Source organism: Homalodisca vitripennis, unplaced genomic scaffold (genome assembly GCF_021130785.1).
Source record: "Homalodisca vitripennis isolate AUS2020 unplaced genomic scaffold, UT_GWSS_2.1 ScUCBcl_2454;HRSCAF=7240, whole genome shotgun sequence".
Classification (NCBI taxonomy): Eukaryota; Metazoa; Arthropoda; class Insecta; order Hemiptera; family Cicadellidae; genus Homalodisca; species Homalodisca vitripennis.
Window position 1 is genome coordinate 1 of NW_025778592.1, and position 15,916 is coordinate 15,916.

The 15,916-nt window shown below is 31.7% G+C and overlaps 1 protein-coding gene across 1 annotated transcript; it reads right to left on the minus strand.

Annotated features, from left to right (window-relative positions):
- Nucleotides 1–1,795: 1,795 nt before the first annotated feature.
- Nucleotides 1,796–9,009, minus strand: LOC124372066 (ribonuclease H2 subunit C-like). Its single transcript, XM_046830427.1, is given in 4 exon segments — nt 1,796–1,980; nt 3,830–3,965; nt 3,967–4,063; nt 8,693–9,009. Coding segments are annotated over 4 exon segments (402 nt in total). The 5' UTR covers nt 8,835–9,009; the 3' UTR covers nt 1,796–1,953.
- Between the last annotated feature and the right edge of the window lie 6,907 nt (nt 9,010–15,916).

Genomic DNA, 15,916 nt, shown 5'->3' on the forward strand with positions numbered 1-15,916 from the left:
AACCAAGTTAATTTAAACTAATTTATTAGTTTTAAAAATATTGTGGGTTTAATTGTTATTGCAATTATATACTTTATCCGTAGCAATAACTGTATTATTTACAACGGTGTTCAACTCACTGTTGTTCACTCGGTGTTTACTCACTTGTATTCTATGTTTAACTAACTATTAATATTGAGCAATTACAACATATTTTTATACAGATAAATGAATAATGAAAACAACGAATATATTTTTAAAACATTTTTAATATTTGTACGAATATTTGTATTTAAAATTTAGCATTATTCATTTTTATTATGTTTTTAATATTTAACCTCTTCATCATGATTACGGTATAAGATTTATCTTACTAGCGTGGTAAAATATATTTCTAGTTATTTGATAATATTTTTTCGTGGATTTTAAAATTGGAAAATTAAAAACGCGTCACATTTACAATTACAGATGTACTGCTACTATAACGTATTGTTAATTACTCTCAATTTAATAGTTCCGTTTTCACTTCTATCGGCAGTCCCACGACTGCTACTGTTTTTTTTTTTTTTGAAAACGTAAGTTAAAATTAATTTTTATCACTATTTATCAATTAAATCATAATATGAACTAATTTTATGTCATTGTACCAATTTTACTGACCATCCACAATATTTTCTCCTAAACTATGAATGTGAAAGAAATCCAAATTTGGTTGTTTCTTGCTTTTATCTAAGATCTATTCTGACGTATGAGGAGTGTGAACTCAAAATAAAAACATAGAAAACCTACAACCAACAAATTAACACTTCAAAAGATGATATTATGGAGACGCATATATTAAAGGCTATAATGACTAGCTATGACAGCCACATGAAGTTAGACATGAGACCGAGAGATGTTTATGATCTTGTGTTTAAGAATGCTAATACTCACATTAATGGGTTGTAAAACAGTAGACAACAGCTTTATACCACACAAACTATAACAGTAGCACCAAAATTTTAATGCTGAAAAGGGGTTAAGGAATCTTATTAAATTCAGAACAAATCTAATTCTATTTCTTTTTCTACAAAGCAATCTAGACCAAATTTCAACCTTGACATTTTTCTAGTAGACAAGAATAGACCATACAAAGTTTCAAGGACTTCTAATAGATAAGAATTTAGCTCAAAATAAACATGTAGATCACGTTACAAATCAAATGTCTACTGGTCTTGCGACGAATGGCAAAAACTAGTAATTTAAATTCGCTTAAATTAATTTATTTCTCATTGAATCCACTTACATTTAGCTTATGGAATAATCATTTATGGAGTAACAACAATAAGCAATTTAAATATTTTATTGGTCCTAAATAAAAAATATTTAAGAATCAAACATATAATGTGTACAGATTCTCAGATTCTGTTACACTTATATTTTTCTGAACTTGGAATTCTGAGAATATATGGATCACATATATTTGAATCAATAATTTATGTAAAACAATTTTTTGATCCTATGCTAAAAAAACATACTCGTACAGAGGTATGACATATTTATATAATTTACAAACAAAATTCATAAAGGAAACAGATCTGTTTATCTAAAAGAAGGTAATTTATCTATGTTGCGTTTAAATTCTTTTCAAGAAATTCATTAATTTAAAGAATAACTTAAGATAAATTGTTAATATGTAAGTTATTATAGTACATTGAAATAAAACTAATGTAACATTTATTTTATTTATATATTTAAATTAATATCAGTATTTAGTTTTATTGAAGTGACGCTATTCTTTGTAACGGAACATAGTGGTTTGACAATTAAAACATTATTTTGTATTAAAAATGTACTTTATTTACAAACATTTGGTATAATCTTGTCTAAAACAAGTGTGTTGAAGGTAATAACATCTTCAGATTATAATGAAATGAATATTTGAACTTCGGTTGACAGTTTTTGATCCAATGAATCTTTGATGTTCTAAAACTGTTATACTTCATCTACAGGTGAGTGTAACTGAAACAAGAAAAAAAAACAAAATTAAAGCATAATCTGTTACAATCCATATAATAATATATCCAAATATCACATTTTTTTAATCTATTATTTTTTTAAACATTAATATTTGTTATAAAATACATATATAGACAGATATATAGGAAACTATGCTCTGGAGACCCATGTTCACTGAAACATGTTTGTCTTGACCTGGGTAATAATGTGATATACCTTTGTCCAGAGTGTTACAGGACACCCTGAATATGGTTTATTTAGGTTTAGGTTGAATGTTTATTTTATTTCCTCATTAAAAGTATTAGGAATAAAAAAAACATTTTAACTAACTATAGCCATTTGGCCACATTAAAATAATAAAATTGAACAGTGATGTTGAATATATACTTTTATGCTTTGTTCTGATTTTGTCACGTAAAAAAAAAATATTAAAAACTGGTTTCAATTTATAATTATAAAACTAATTTTAGATAAGAAAGTTTAAAAAATACCAGATTTAGATTAGGCTGGATATTTTATAATCGTTTATTTATAATGTCATTATAAAAAGATGTTTTAAAGATTGTTTAAAACAGAAACCAAGCGATCACATCTCATGTATACCGTATAATCGTTTATTTATAATGTCATTATAAAAGATGTTTTAAAGATTGATTAAAACTGAAAACAAGCGATCACATCTCATGTATAATCGTTTATTTATGTCATTATAAAAGATGTTTTAAAGATTGTTTTAAAAACTGAAAACAAGCGATCACACCTCATGTATACTGTATAATCGTTTATTTTATAATGTCATTATAAAAGATGTTTTAAAGATTGATTAAAACTGAAAACAAGCGATCACATCTCATGTATAATCGTTTATTTATGTCATTATAAAAGATGTTTTAAAGATTGTTTAAAACTGAAAACAAGTGATCACACCTCATGTATACTGTATAATCGTTTATTTATAATGTCATTATAAAAGATGTTTTAAAGATTGTTTAAAACTGAAAACAAGCCATCACACATCTCATGTATAATCGTTTATTATATGTCATTATTAAAATATGTTTTAAAGATTGTTTAAAACCGAAAACAAGCGATCACATCTCATGTATACTGTATGTACCACATAAGTTGTACCATTCACCTCAAAATTTCAGTTTACAGAATTTTTGTCAAGTATTTTCGATTAGAACTTTTGTGTTTTATCAAGTACAGTATCTAGAAACTCACATAATTCTGCCACACTAAAGGCTCTTTACAGGATTTTCAAATTATTCATGTACTACAAGAAGCTTGCACAAATTTGATCTATAGGATTCTGAAATTTTTTTTCCCTCTTTTTGTCTTATATCATATTTATAATATACCACTTTGTAACTGTTGTAATTCTGATTTAGAATGCCTTTTGATTTTGAAAAAAATTCCACCTATTATGATTGGAACCATGACATAACTTCTAAAAAACTTGATATCTTGATTTTTTAAGATGAACAAAATTGAAAAAAGAAAAACCCTCTCACGTGAAATAGTATCTAAATTCAAGCTCAGATCACTTGAGCGCTTGTAAAGCGCCTCACATTATCTTTAACTTTGGTAATACTAGCAACATATTTATCACAACATAATCTAAACCTACTTATATAGTCTAATAGGAAATAGGGACGGAGTGGCCTCTTTCTCACCTCATTTTGGGAGACAGAAAACAAGAACCAATCATCATAATGACACGTAATTTTCACAGTAAGTCAAATACAGTATGTTCTATATAATAATGCAGTTTCTTTAGGTCCCCGGTAAGAAAGTCTTTAAAAATTAGTGGCCTCCAGATAATACCAAATAGTTATAAGGAAGTACTTACAGCATCAGCTATATCTATCCAGTCCATTGCAGCTAAAAACATATCATTTTTTGTAGGCACTTTATCCCAATTCCAGTAGGTAAGTTCACTGAAAGTTTTTGTCACATGAAGTGTTCTTTCTTGATCCTCACTAACGCTGTATTGTTTCTTCTAATATTAAGCCTTTATATCCTTTTGGAAGTTCTACAATTTTACCTTTTAATGGATGACCTCGAAATGATGCCTCAAGTTCACCTTTAACAGTCAATCAGAATAAATGGTGTAGTGGTAAAATAATGGGAAGAAGGAGAATTTCTTTTTGTAATAAAAGAAGTAAAGGCAGAGAGATCTTGGAAATAGAGACCTTTCTAGAGAGATCCTAGAAAATGTAATTATGCTGAGGCAATTGTGTTTTAAATTATATCAAATTGAACAGAATTATTAACTCTGATAAAAATCAAGCACAATTTTTACAGAATGCTGAGTGAGAGGGATAATTGTAAATAAAACAAAAAATAGTCTTGGTTATTAGGTTTACATGGCCAGTGTCAATAATCCAAGTTTTCCGGTTCAAAATGTTGAAACATTACTTACACAATTTCTTTGTTTCAGGAATATTTTTGCCTCGCTTTGAAGAGTCATCTTTAGTTTAACAGATGTTAAACCAAAACTGCTAATAATAAGCATTCATCTGCAATTTTCACAAAACGTTATGTTTCATTTAACAAACTTGATATAACTTCATGTGAAGGATTACTGGAAGCTACAGGAATTATAACCAAAATTAACAATGAGAATTACATAATTATTTGTACCTACAGGCCGCCCAATTCTGATATTGACAGTTTTATATGTAAATTATCCAGAATAGTTGACTTACTTGATTCTAGTTATAAAATTGTATTCTGATGGGAGATTTTAATATTGATATTTTAGTGCACTCTAACAATAAGTTTAAACTAATGACTTTTCTTAATGAATTCAATTTTAGATATCTGATAAACCAACAAACCAGAGTAACTCAGAATACACAGTCTGCTTTGGATAACATAGTAATCAATAAAGTTGGGCTTAAAAAAAGTAACTTCAAAAGTTATAATTACAGGATTATCAAATCACTTGGTATCACACTTAATATTCCTATTAATAATGCAACAGAATATTTCTTAATACGAATACCAACAAAAGCAAGGTCTTTCAATGCAGAAAATTTACACACACTAAATTATTTTCTTCAAAAAGAAAACTGGGATATAGTGACATCAAGTTGTGATGTTAATAAGCAATATTCTAGTTTTGTTGAAATATTAAATTATAATCTTGATATTTGTTGCCCAATAAAAAATACAAATATTAAGAAACAGATTAAAGATAAAACTCCACGGATAACTAAAGAAATTACTGAGACAAAAAATGTTTTAATTTTCCTTGAATCACTCTGGGTTCGAAATCGTAACAAATTTGCAATTAAAAATCTTTTAAAAATGCAAAAGCAAAAATATGAAAAACAAAACAAGAATATATGACAAATAAAATTTTGAATTCAAAAAAACTTAAATGCTGATACATGGAAAATCATAAACAGAGATTTAGGAAGAATTACAAAAAAATAGAGTAGCTTGTTAATTGTTCACTAAGAAACAATGTTAATTTGATAACTGATCCCAATGTTATTACCAATCAGTTTAATGAATATTTTAAGGGCATCCCTGAACAATTGGCTATTAATTTTAATAATCTGAATTACTCTTTCAAGGGTAAAAGAATTGAAAGCAGCATGTTTCTTCACCCAACCTCTGAAAAAGAGATTCTCAAAATAATAAAGAACTTGAGGAATAGTTTTGCAGTTGGTTGGGACTGCATAAGTACTAATTTATTAAATAATATTTCAGATGCTATAGGAGGACCTTTGTCATCTATAATTAGTACAAGTTTTGAATCAGGGATTTTCCCAGATAGTCTAAAAATTTTATAAAATTGTACCTATTTTTAAAAACAAGGAAAACTGCTAAGAAATTATTAACTATAGACCAGTTGCACTTCTGCCTGTTATTTCTAAAGTTTTTGAGAAAGCTATTTGTAATAGGTTAATTGATTTTTTTAGAAGCTAAAAGCATACTTTTTGTAAATCAGCATGAATTCACAAGGGGAAAATCCACTTTGTTAGCCATCAAATTTCTTAATGAAATGATTAATAAATGGTGATTTTATTTGTAGTGTGTTTTTGGATTTACAAAAAGCTTCTGACTGTGTAAATATAAATATTTTGCTTGATAAATTAGAAAACTATGGAATAAGAGGGACACCTCATGATTTACTGAAATCTTACTTGGTCTGTCGGAAACAGTTTGTCACTATAAAAAATGATCAGGCTGAAGTCACATCTAAAAGAGCAGACATTAAGTGGGGTGTTCCTCAGGGTTCCGTTCTTGGTCCATTGCTATTTTTAATATATATTAATGACATTGGAAATGTAAGTAATCCTAACCAGACAAGTTTATGTGCAGATGACACATCTATACTATATAAACACAAAAAATTTGGAGGATTCAGAAATCATAGCAAATATACAAATTAATAATATAGTGCAATACTTTTTAACAGTAAATGCAAATAAATCAACAGCTGTAAAATTTTGCTTCAAATAAAAAATCTTCCTTTGAAATTCAAATAACAGTTGACAATAATTTAGTAATACCAATGTATGATTCTACAAAATTTCTCGTATTGATTATCGACAAAAGTTTAAATTGGAATGACCATATAACTACTCTCTGTTTAAAGTTATCTAAAGCAATATTTATGATGAGAAAACTGTCTGAATTTTGCAACGAAAAAGCCCTTAAAATGGTATATTATGCATTTTTTTTACTCTCAATTGGTTTACGGTATTGAAATATGGGAAAATACATTTAAAAAGAACATTAATAAAATTTTATTAATACAAAAAAAGCAGTACATTATATTTCTGGTATTGGCTATAAGGAATCATGTAAACAAAAATCTCAAGAACTTCATAATTATTATGACGGTCCCTTGTTTAGTTGTGTATAAATTGTTGCTTTATATGGCCAGAGGCATTTTTGATCAGAATTTTCCCGACTTCAGATCACATCCCAGACCGTCTAACTTCTCCGATGTCAGATCACGTTGTAAGATTTAGGACGTGATGTAAGACTGGGAAAATACTGATTAGAAATGTTTCTTCTGACCATCAGTGCGGGCTTTAGTGGTACCTTCCACTCCGCAGTGCTGGCAAAAAAAAGAAAAACATTTCTCGAGAAAGTACCCAAATTCAAGCATAATAAGAAATTATGTTATATTCTTGAAGCAAATTCAGTTTTGCATAAATAAATATTAATTGTATTGATATTCGTCAATAAATGGATGTATATATACTGTATGAAAATGTTTAGAGCCTAAATAAAGGCGCTTGAAGTCTGACATTGCCCAAGATGATAGGCTCTTAGGGTTTCACTACCAACCTAGCTTGAGCCTAAATACTGGCTCTTGGCATTTTAAGACTTCACAGGTTGGGCCTATATAAAGGCTATTAGCGGTAAAAGGATTAAAGCGGCTACATTATAATAAGCGGCCACCAACACAATCTTATTGATTATCGATACTACCGAATATGACATTTGACTTACAGATATTCATAAATAATCATTGCCAGCTTTCTTTATTTAGACTAGTGACATCATTACGAGCTGTTGTTATTTTGTTTATGTAGAGCTGAGACAGTTGGTGATAACAAGAACAATAGCGATGAATATGCAGGCATTGACTCAAAATGTTTTTATATTCACTGAGCAATGTTTTAAATGGTTACAAGATCCTATCAATCAATGGATCAATGGTCCTTGCTCCTTTAAATCCGAATTGTCTTGCGTTTTATTGATGAGATGAAAACTATAATTAAAGGTGGAAATCAAACAGTTTCACTGCAAGAAAAGTAAGAACAAACGTTTCTAAAAACGATCTTGAAAAGACTTATTTTGAACATTCTAAATTTGGTATTAAGAATATAATTAAGAATCTTGTACTATTTTAGTTGAAATAAAAAAAACTACTACTTAAAGCCTGAAACTTAATTCAGTTCGACATTATCACTCAAAATTAGTTCAAAGTAATATCGTGTTTGGAAATAAATTCTAAATTAAAATCATGCGTTTCATTATTGACTAATGGTGGCTAGAACAGTGACATACGTGCCTTCTTTGTTTTACATTATCGTTGAAAATACATAAAGTAAGTAAATGTTATGTTTTGTTGTAATTATATAATATATTTTGTAAATTATATTAATATTTATACACTAATTTGCAAGATTGAAAACTAAAAAATACCATATTGTTTTTTGAAATATCTATTATGTTATTTGTTCCGACATTTTATTTTCAGTCTTTTGGATAGTCATGAATATCGATGATTCAAATCATTCGATAATCATAATCCGATTGTTTTGGTGGTCACTTATTATACTACAGCCAACAACACTCTATGAAATGCCTTTCTGTGAATGAAAGATCCCTACCATTTATATTTTAAATACAATAGAAGTATTGAAGTTTGTAACAAAACACTCAAATGAATTCCTACATTCTACACTTTTACAATAGGTTAAAAAATCACAACTGACAGGCACAATCTAAAATGAAAACAAGCTTTATTGAATTAGCTACCTAAAGAAATAAAAGTGACAAAGAAATATAGTGTGTGTGTGTGTGCATATATACTAGTGTAGTAATGACACTATTCATATGCATTTTTGTATCCTTAATGGTGTGTATTAATAGGATAAAGATATTATCTCTCTCTAGTCTACACTGCTTCATTTAAACATTCAAATGTAAATATTTCGAAAAGAGGCCCTATACGTACCATCTTTATTTGTTGAAGACAAAAAATACTGGGAAACTTTAGCACTTCCATCCACGTGAATTTTACAAGGAATATAGTGAACTGATTTCTCAGAAATCTCCTGTATAGATTCAGAATTTTGTATATGGACTACCCCATTCATTTTTATACAATACACGATATAATGATATGGTTTTCTATTAATCAGATGAAACAACCAAGTGTCATAAAATAACTTTAATTTTTATGTAAAAAGGTTAGGATTTTAAGCTTGCTAGAAAATATTTAAAACGGAAGGAGGGAACTTGTGAAGAAAAAAGAAGCATTCCGATAAGTCAGTAAGTTTTTTTCTGTTTACTTTTAATCAGAGGTTTTTGAACACGAAGTGAAGCTTCTTGGTACACTGCCAAGTAATTGCTATTTTATATTTTTAACCATATGCATTCAAGGATTTAAGTTTCAAATTTTATATTCGTTCTTTACATTTGAAATGGTTACTAATTTAGTATAAAAAAGACGCTCGCTATTTTACTTAATTAAGGCAACTTATGCTAGAACGATATTAACAATTCAAAGCTGAAAATGCTAAAGGTACTAAGTGTCAAAACATAAATTTTCGGATAACAAAAGAAAACGGAAGTATTTTAAAAGTGCAGCATATATTTTTAAAAAATGTCTGAACACATCTTTTTAGTATACAATGGTTGAAAAAGTTTTATTGGTGTATTGTAGCTTAGCCTAAATGAATGTGATCATATTGCAGAAAGTCCAACATTTGTTTCAAGCTAATATACGAGGCACGTCCAGAAAGTAAGTGTACTGGCACTCTCACAGCTGTAGGGAATACTTTTTCCACATGTTGGCAACATTGCCGCGTAGCCTAAATCCTCCTCTTCAAAACGAGACCAATCCGAGGTTAGTGTGTTGAAAACTTTTGTAAGCTTGGCTCGTGTATGAGCACTTCTGGTTCAAGTGAATTATATTGTCAACGCCGATGTAGAGTTTACATTGTTGACACTATCAAGAAAATCTACCAAAAGTGTATGTTTACAGCCATTGTACACGTACATGTACTTAATAATAATATAGTGGTCTAACATTCAAGCTATAAGGCCAAACAGAAATTAATTAGAAAGACAATAATATCCATAAAAACTTAGCGCCTTCACATAGTGTGTGGTTATTATACACAACTATCTCGTAATTGTAGTTTACAATGTGCAGGCGCTTTGATAACATATATTTTGCAGCGCCTCCTGTTGGTGAGTTACATCAATGGGCATAGCATATAAACCTTCTACGTGGAAAAATACATATATACATACAAATTTTCATAATGATCGGTCAAATAGTTTCTGAGTCTATAAAGGACAAACATTCATATATATATATATATATATATATATATATATATATATATATATATATATATATATATATATATATATCTTATATATATAAAAATCTTGAGTCACGATGTATGTTGCCAATAAACTCCAAAACGACTGAACCAATTTCAATCAAATTTCACATGTATCCGTAATTTAGTCTAACTTAGAAGATAGGATAGTTATTATCTGAATTATTCGCTTATGTCGTGAATATAAACGAATAAAATGAAGAAAAGTTTTCAAAGCGCCTGCACATTATAACCTGCAATTACGAGATAGATACGTATATTAAACAGTGAAACACTATTTGAAGGCGCTAAGTTAATGATGTATAATTGTCTAAACTAAATTTTTGGTTGAACTTAAAGGTTGAGTGGTAGACCACTTTGTAATAAAATACATTATGCATGTACAATACATTTTTGACATATTTTCTTGATCGTGACATCAAGGTAAAATCTACATCGGGGTTGGAAATATAATTTACTTCAACCAGAAATGCTCATACGCGGGCAAAACTTACGAAAAGCGTGCGAAGCCGCGGGAAACAGCTAGTATATATATATATATATATATATATATATATATATATATATATATATATAGAGAGAGAGAGAGAGAGAGAGAGAGAGAGAGAGAGAGAGAGATTTAAAACTGTTAACGGTATTGGAGCTATGGATCGTACGAGCGTGTACAAGTGGTGACACGAGTATAAAAATGGCCGTACTTCCGTGCATGACGATCAGAGGAGCGGAAGACCTTCAATTGTGACTGACGAACTTGTGGAAAACATTGAGAATGCGGTCCGTGACGATCGCAGATTGACATTAGATGAACTTTCTGCGATGTTTCCGCAAATCTCCAGATCCTGATACACGAAACAATCAAAGAAACTCTCGAATATCGGAAATTGTCTGCGAGTTGGGTCCCAAAACAGCTGACAGAACAGCACAAGTTGAATTGAGTGCATAGCTCCTATGAGTTTTCGGAATGCAACGAATTCGAAGACGATAATTTTCTCTACTCTATTGTTACTGGAGACGAAACTTGGGTTGCCCACTAGACGCCTAAAACTAAGAGGCAGTCTAAACAGTTTTCACCTAAAATTTTAACCGGAGCTTTTCCCTACACAACGAGATAGCGAAAGACGGCGCGAATTTTGCACTTGGCGGGAGATACGATCTACATTTTTCGCGAAAGATGCTACTGCGTCAATAGTTTTCAACACACTAACCTAACCTCGGATTGGTCTCGTTTTGAAGGGGAGGATTCAGGCTACGCGGCAGTGTTGCCAACATGTGGAAAAAGTGTTCCCTACAGCTGTGAGAGTTCCAGTACACTTACTTTCTGGACGTACCTCGTACCTAAATGTCATAAGACATGTTGCTTAAATGAAAGAATTCATATAGAATACTTGCTTTTAGTTATTGGTACAGTTCACGATAAAAGTCTTTGCTGTTTTTTATCGGCATAGTTAAGTATTTTACAGAGATCAGCCATCAATGTAACCGTCTCTTGTGATTTTTCTAGTTCCACCTTTGTAATATCCTCTATTGCCCTTTCTAAGAACATTGCACTTTTCCAAACTGCATAGGTTGTTAAAATTCCTTTTGTACAACACTCTCTAGTCGAAGTCTAAGAACTGGTGTGACATGTTTAGCACAAGAAAAGGTTTGGTAGGTCTTGTTTTAATAACCATCTTTTGAACACCTTCAATGAATTGCAATGAATCAACAATTTTAGTAAACACTAAAGTTAAAAACAACAGTTGAAGCAACTGTGACTAGTTATGTTAGCACTGTCAGAGCCTCCGAAGATACAACCAGCGCATTCCGTTAGAAATTGTAGAGAACTAATTGGAACAATTTTGGCACATAGTTCGTTTAGCACTGCATTTGCACTGGGACTTAGAATATTTAGCAGAGAAAATTGTACAAAATGGCACTTAAGACCTTTAGATTCTCTAGCCATCAATTTAATAACAAGTCTTACGCATGTGAGAGTATATATAAAAAAAAAAATAACTTCCTTATTAACACAAATAATAATACTTACATATAACAGTATTTAAAAGATCGCTGGTTCTAAAACATTTATTTACATGCTGTTCTAGAGCATAAACAAAATATTATACATAAATAAAAAATAAAATCTATCCATTATATATTTGCTCTGTTATCAGAAACTATTCTTGTCCTATTATGTGAACATTTCAGAGCTATTGCGACTATTGGATATATTCCGCAATCTTGGAGTGTATGTAAAGAGGTCTTCATTCCGAAGAGGGGTCGTACTGATTACTCTAATCCAAATCTTTTCGCACTTTCAGTTTATCATCGTTTCTCTTGAAGTTTCTAGAAACACTGGTGTAGGGATATTTCAGAAAAGGTGTCTTTTAGCCACTCCTCTTCATCAAAACCAACATGCGTATCAGCCCGGCAAGATCTGCGATACTGCATTGGACCAGCTGCTGACCAGGATTGCGGACAATCTTGCTGCTGAAGAAATCGTACTATGCATATTTCTCGATATTGAAGGGGCATTTGACAATACGTCGTATAGAACAATGGTTCGTGGGGTAAATAGGCATAGTGTTGATTCAAGCGTTTGTAAAAGTTTAGCCAACGTGTAGCACATTCCAGACGTGTTGTAGGTCAAATACGCGAGAAATCTGTGTTTATGGAGCAATAAAAGTTAAGGGCTGTATACAAGGAGGTGCCTTGTCATATTTACTCTGGAACTTTGTGGTCCATGGTCTCTTAGAAGACTTAACGCGAGCGAATATCTACGCCCAGCACTATGACGATGGCTCAGATAAGGTAGTACAAGGAAAGTACCAGGAATTCTGGAGAAGGAAGAAGGGAATAAAATAAGATAAAAGTTATGTAGTTTGGTACTCAGATGGATCCTTGATGGAGGGTAGATCTGACTAAGAGGTGTGGAGTTCATCTCCCAGAAAAGCTCTCAAGGAAGTCTGGGAGAGCATTGCACAGTCTTTCAGGCTGAAATATAAGATATCCCAGCTTGCGCAAATATAGGATTAGGTTCTCTAAGAGTTTTATTTTATCATTAGCATACTTTATGATAGAAAATAAATTATTTTGGTTATTTTTAAGACTTAATGTATGATAGAAGTAAGATAGAAATTCAAAAGTGAGATGAGAAAGCCAGAACAAAAGGCTACAACGGAACGTTCTAATGGGGCTCTTTCAAGCTTTTCATAATGCGAGCTCCTTTATTACAAAAATGATCTAGAATAGAATAATCGTGATCCAGGATATGATTGTGTCTTAAATCTAGGTCTTAATATCAGGGTGATCATACTAAACTGCTTGAATACATAACCAAGCAACTAATATATCCCAGGCAAAATCTCAATATCGCAATGTAAATATATAATTTAAATTTTAAAATTCTGCCCACCCAGTTAACAATAGAAGAACGTTACAAAAATAAAACACGTCGTTAAAAGCATTAAAATATTAGTTCCAAGAACCATAACAGTAAACCTTAAAGGCTTGGGGCACTTCCAATCTTAATGTACAAGAAAATTACAATAAAATAAACACTTTTCAGCCTGTCTAGATAGCAAGGAAAGATTCTGTCTCTTGGCGGGTGACAGGTCCGACACAGAATGCCCGATTTTCAACACGCTCCACAGCGATTCACTGCAGTGTAAAATTTTATGTTGGATCGCTCATGCTTTGGGGCTTAATAATATTTAAACTTTCGATGTAATAACTTTTCCGTTTAGCTCAAATAATAGATTCTACCGGTCAGAGCGGTCCAGGTCAGGTGACACAAACGATCTGAGTATCCAACTTTATTACTACGCCCATTTAGGATTCGAAACAGAACAATTCAGGCTATCGGATTCACCAGTACAGAGCGCTCGGTTGTGTGAATGTTTTAGCTGTGTATACATTTACTGATTATATTAGGGTGGTCAACTAAATCGTAATTTAAAATACTAATACAATAAATTTTTTATACCCGCACACACATAAACTCATCCTATTGTATAAACAACTCAGTGCTTTGTTGAGTGCTGAGCGCTTTGTGGGACTATGGAAGTGAAAATTTAACAAAAAGAAAAACCAAGGGAGAGCTATAAATTATTGAAGAACAGGAACATATTTACCAATATTGAAAAACACAGCAATCGTTTAGACAACACGGAGTGCTCTGTGAAACATAAAAATGAAAATAAACCATAATGTCATAAGGGCATTCTAACTGATATCAGATTAAACTATTAAGAAGTTTATATAATTCTTACAACTTAAAGATGGGCGGCCGAGGCTCTACTAGTCATCCACGAAACATTGAAACACTTCTACGCGCTGTCATTCTTTGATTGATTTAAAAGAACCGAACTATCGGAAACACTTTTTATTTTAATTTAACCACGAGACAACTCAGTAAAAATTCCAGTTCTTGACTCTTGGGTCACGAGGATACCAAAGAAGGGATAGTAAGGGCTGTAAGGGATAGCTCAATGTTCTTGGAAAAGACGAAGTTCCCTCCGCCCGGCCTCCAGGCGGCAGCCAGATAGCGAACGCAGAACTCTTGGCCTATCTCTACTGTAGACTATCCTTCTTCGACGTGGCGGCTTCTGGACACGAGACTTCCGGACGGTAGGTGGGGCGAGAAAGTACGTGGTACGAAAGACGGTAACAGGATGGGAACTGATCGTCTTTATAAATAATTTTTGATTTTGACAATGTCCCATGTAATTTTATATTGTTAATGAACAATAAATATTTTATTTCATTTGAGATGACTGAAAGTTACGAAGCTCCATGTCTACTAAATAAGTATTCTTAGATGGGGAAAAACGTTATAGCACAAAACATGAAAGGTCTTGTTCGGGGATGTTCAATTGAACTGCTAAAGTAAACACGGTACAGTACGAGTGTCGTGCATCCCGCGCATACGAATACTTGCTCTCGTGACATATATACAGTACTTAGATTCGTGCAATGTACTAGTTTTTACAACTTTTACAATTTCACTGTTGTTGAGTAAACTCTCCGAAGTAAAAATGTCTCATGCCGAATGAATATGCGTGTAGGAGCAAGCGGGTGAGAAGGAACATCTAAAATAGCTTTTGATTATTGGAGCAGAGTAGTCTCGCCTGTCTTCTAATCGGGCTGAAGTTTTCTGGAAAGGGACAGGACTTTAATGACAGAGATCACGTTGATTTTGTGGCCTTTCAGATACAAGCGAAGTAGCTGAGTTTGAGCGCTGTATAAAGACAGGATAAATATCTTTCTGGGACTTACATATAAAGCCCTTCTCTTCTTTAATTCATATAGGCACTTTATGATTAAAATTGCAAGTCTAACGTTCAATGCATTCTTGTGATATCTTGCGGAAGAAAGACTGTTATACAGACAAGAGAAATTTTGCCAACACTTTGAGTGATAGCAAAATTTCACATCTATATAAACAGTGAGTTCATTATTGAGAAATCCTGCGGACAGATGATAGCCTTCGTTAACCTCAGGCATGTCTCAGGAGGAACATGCATCATATCGTCTCTTGTATATATAGAAATAAAGTATCATGAAAATCTTAACTACACAGAAAATAATTTTCTTCAGGTATCCTGTGCAAAGTTAGGCACCACTGTTAGGTAGAGCCAAATTTCACCGAGGGGCATAATCCATCGTCTAAAACAGAACTACACTATCTTGTAAAAATGGTGTTTGAAACAAAGTTTGATGTTCATAGTTCACTTCATTCTCGAGATGTCCTTAGATCCATCTAATTAGTGGGATTTCTATTCTAATGAATAACTACACTGTGAACTGACCGTAATTAAAGTTTAGCAATGGTTACCACCAATGCC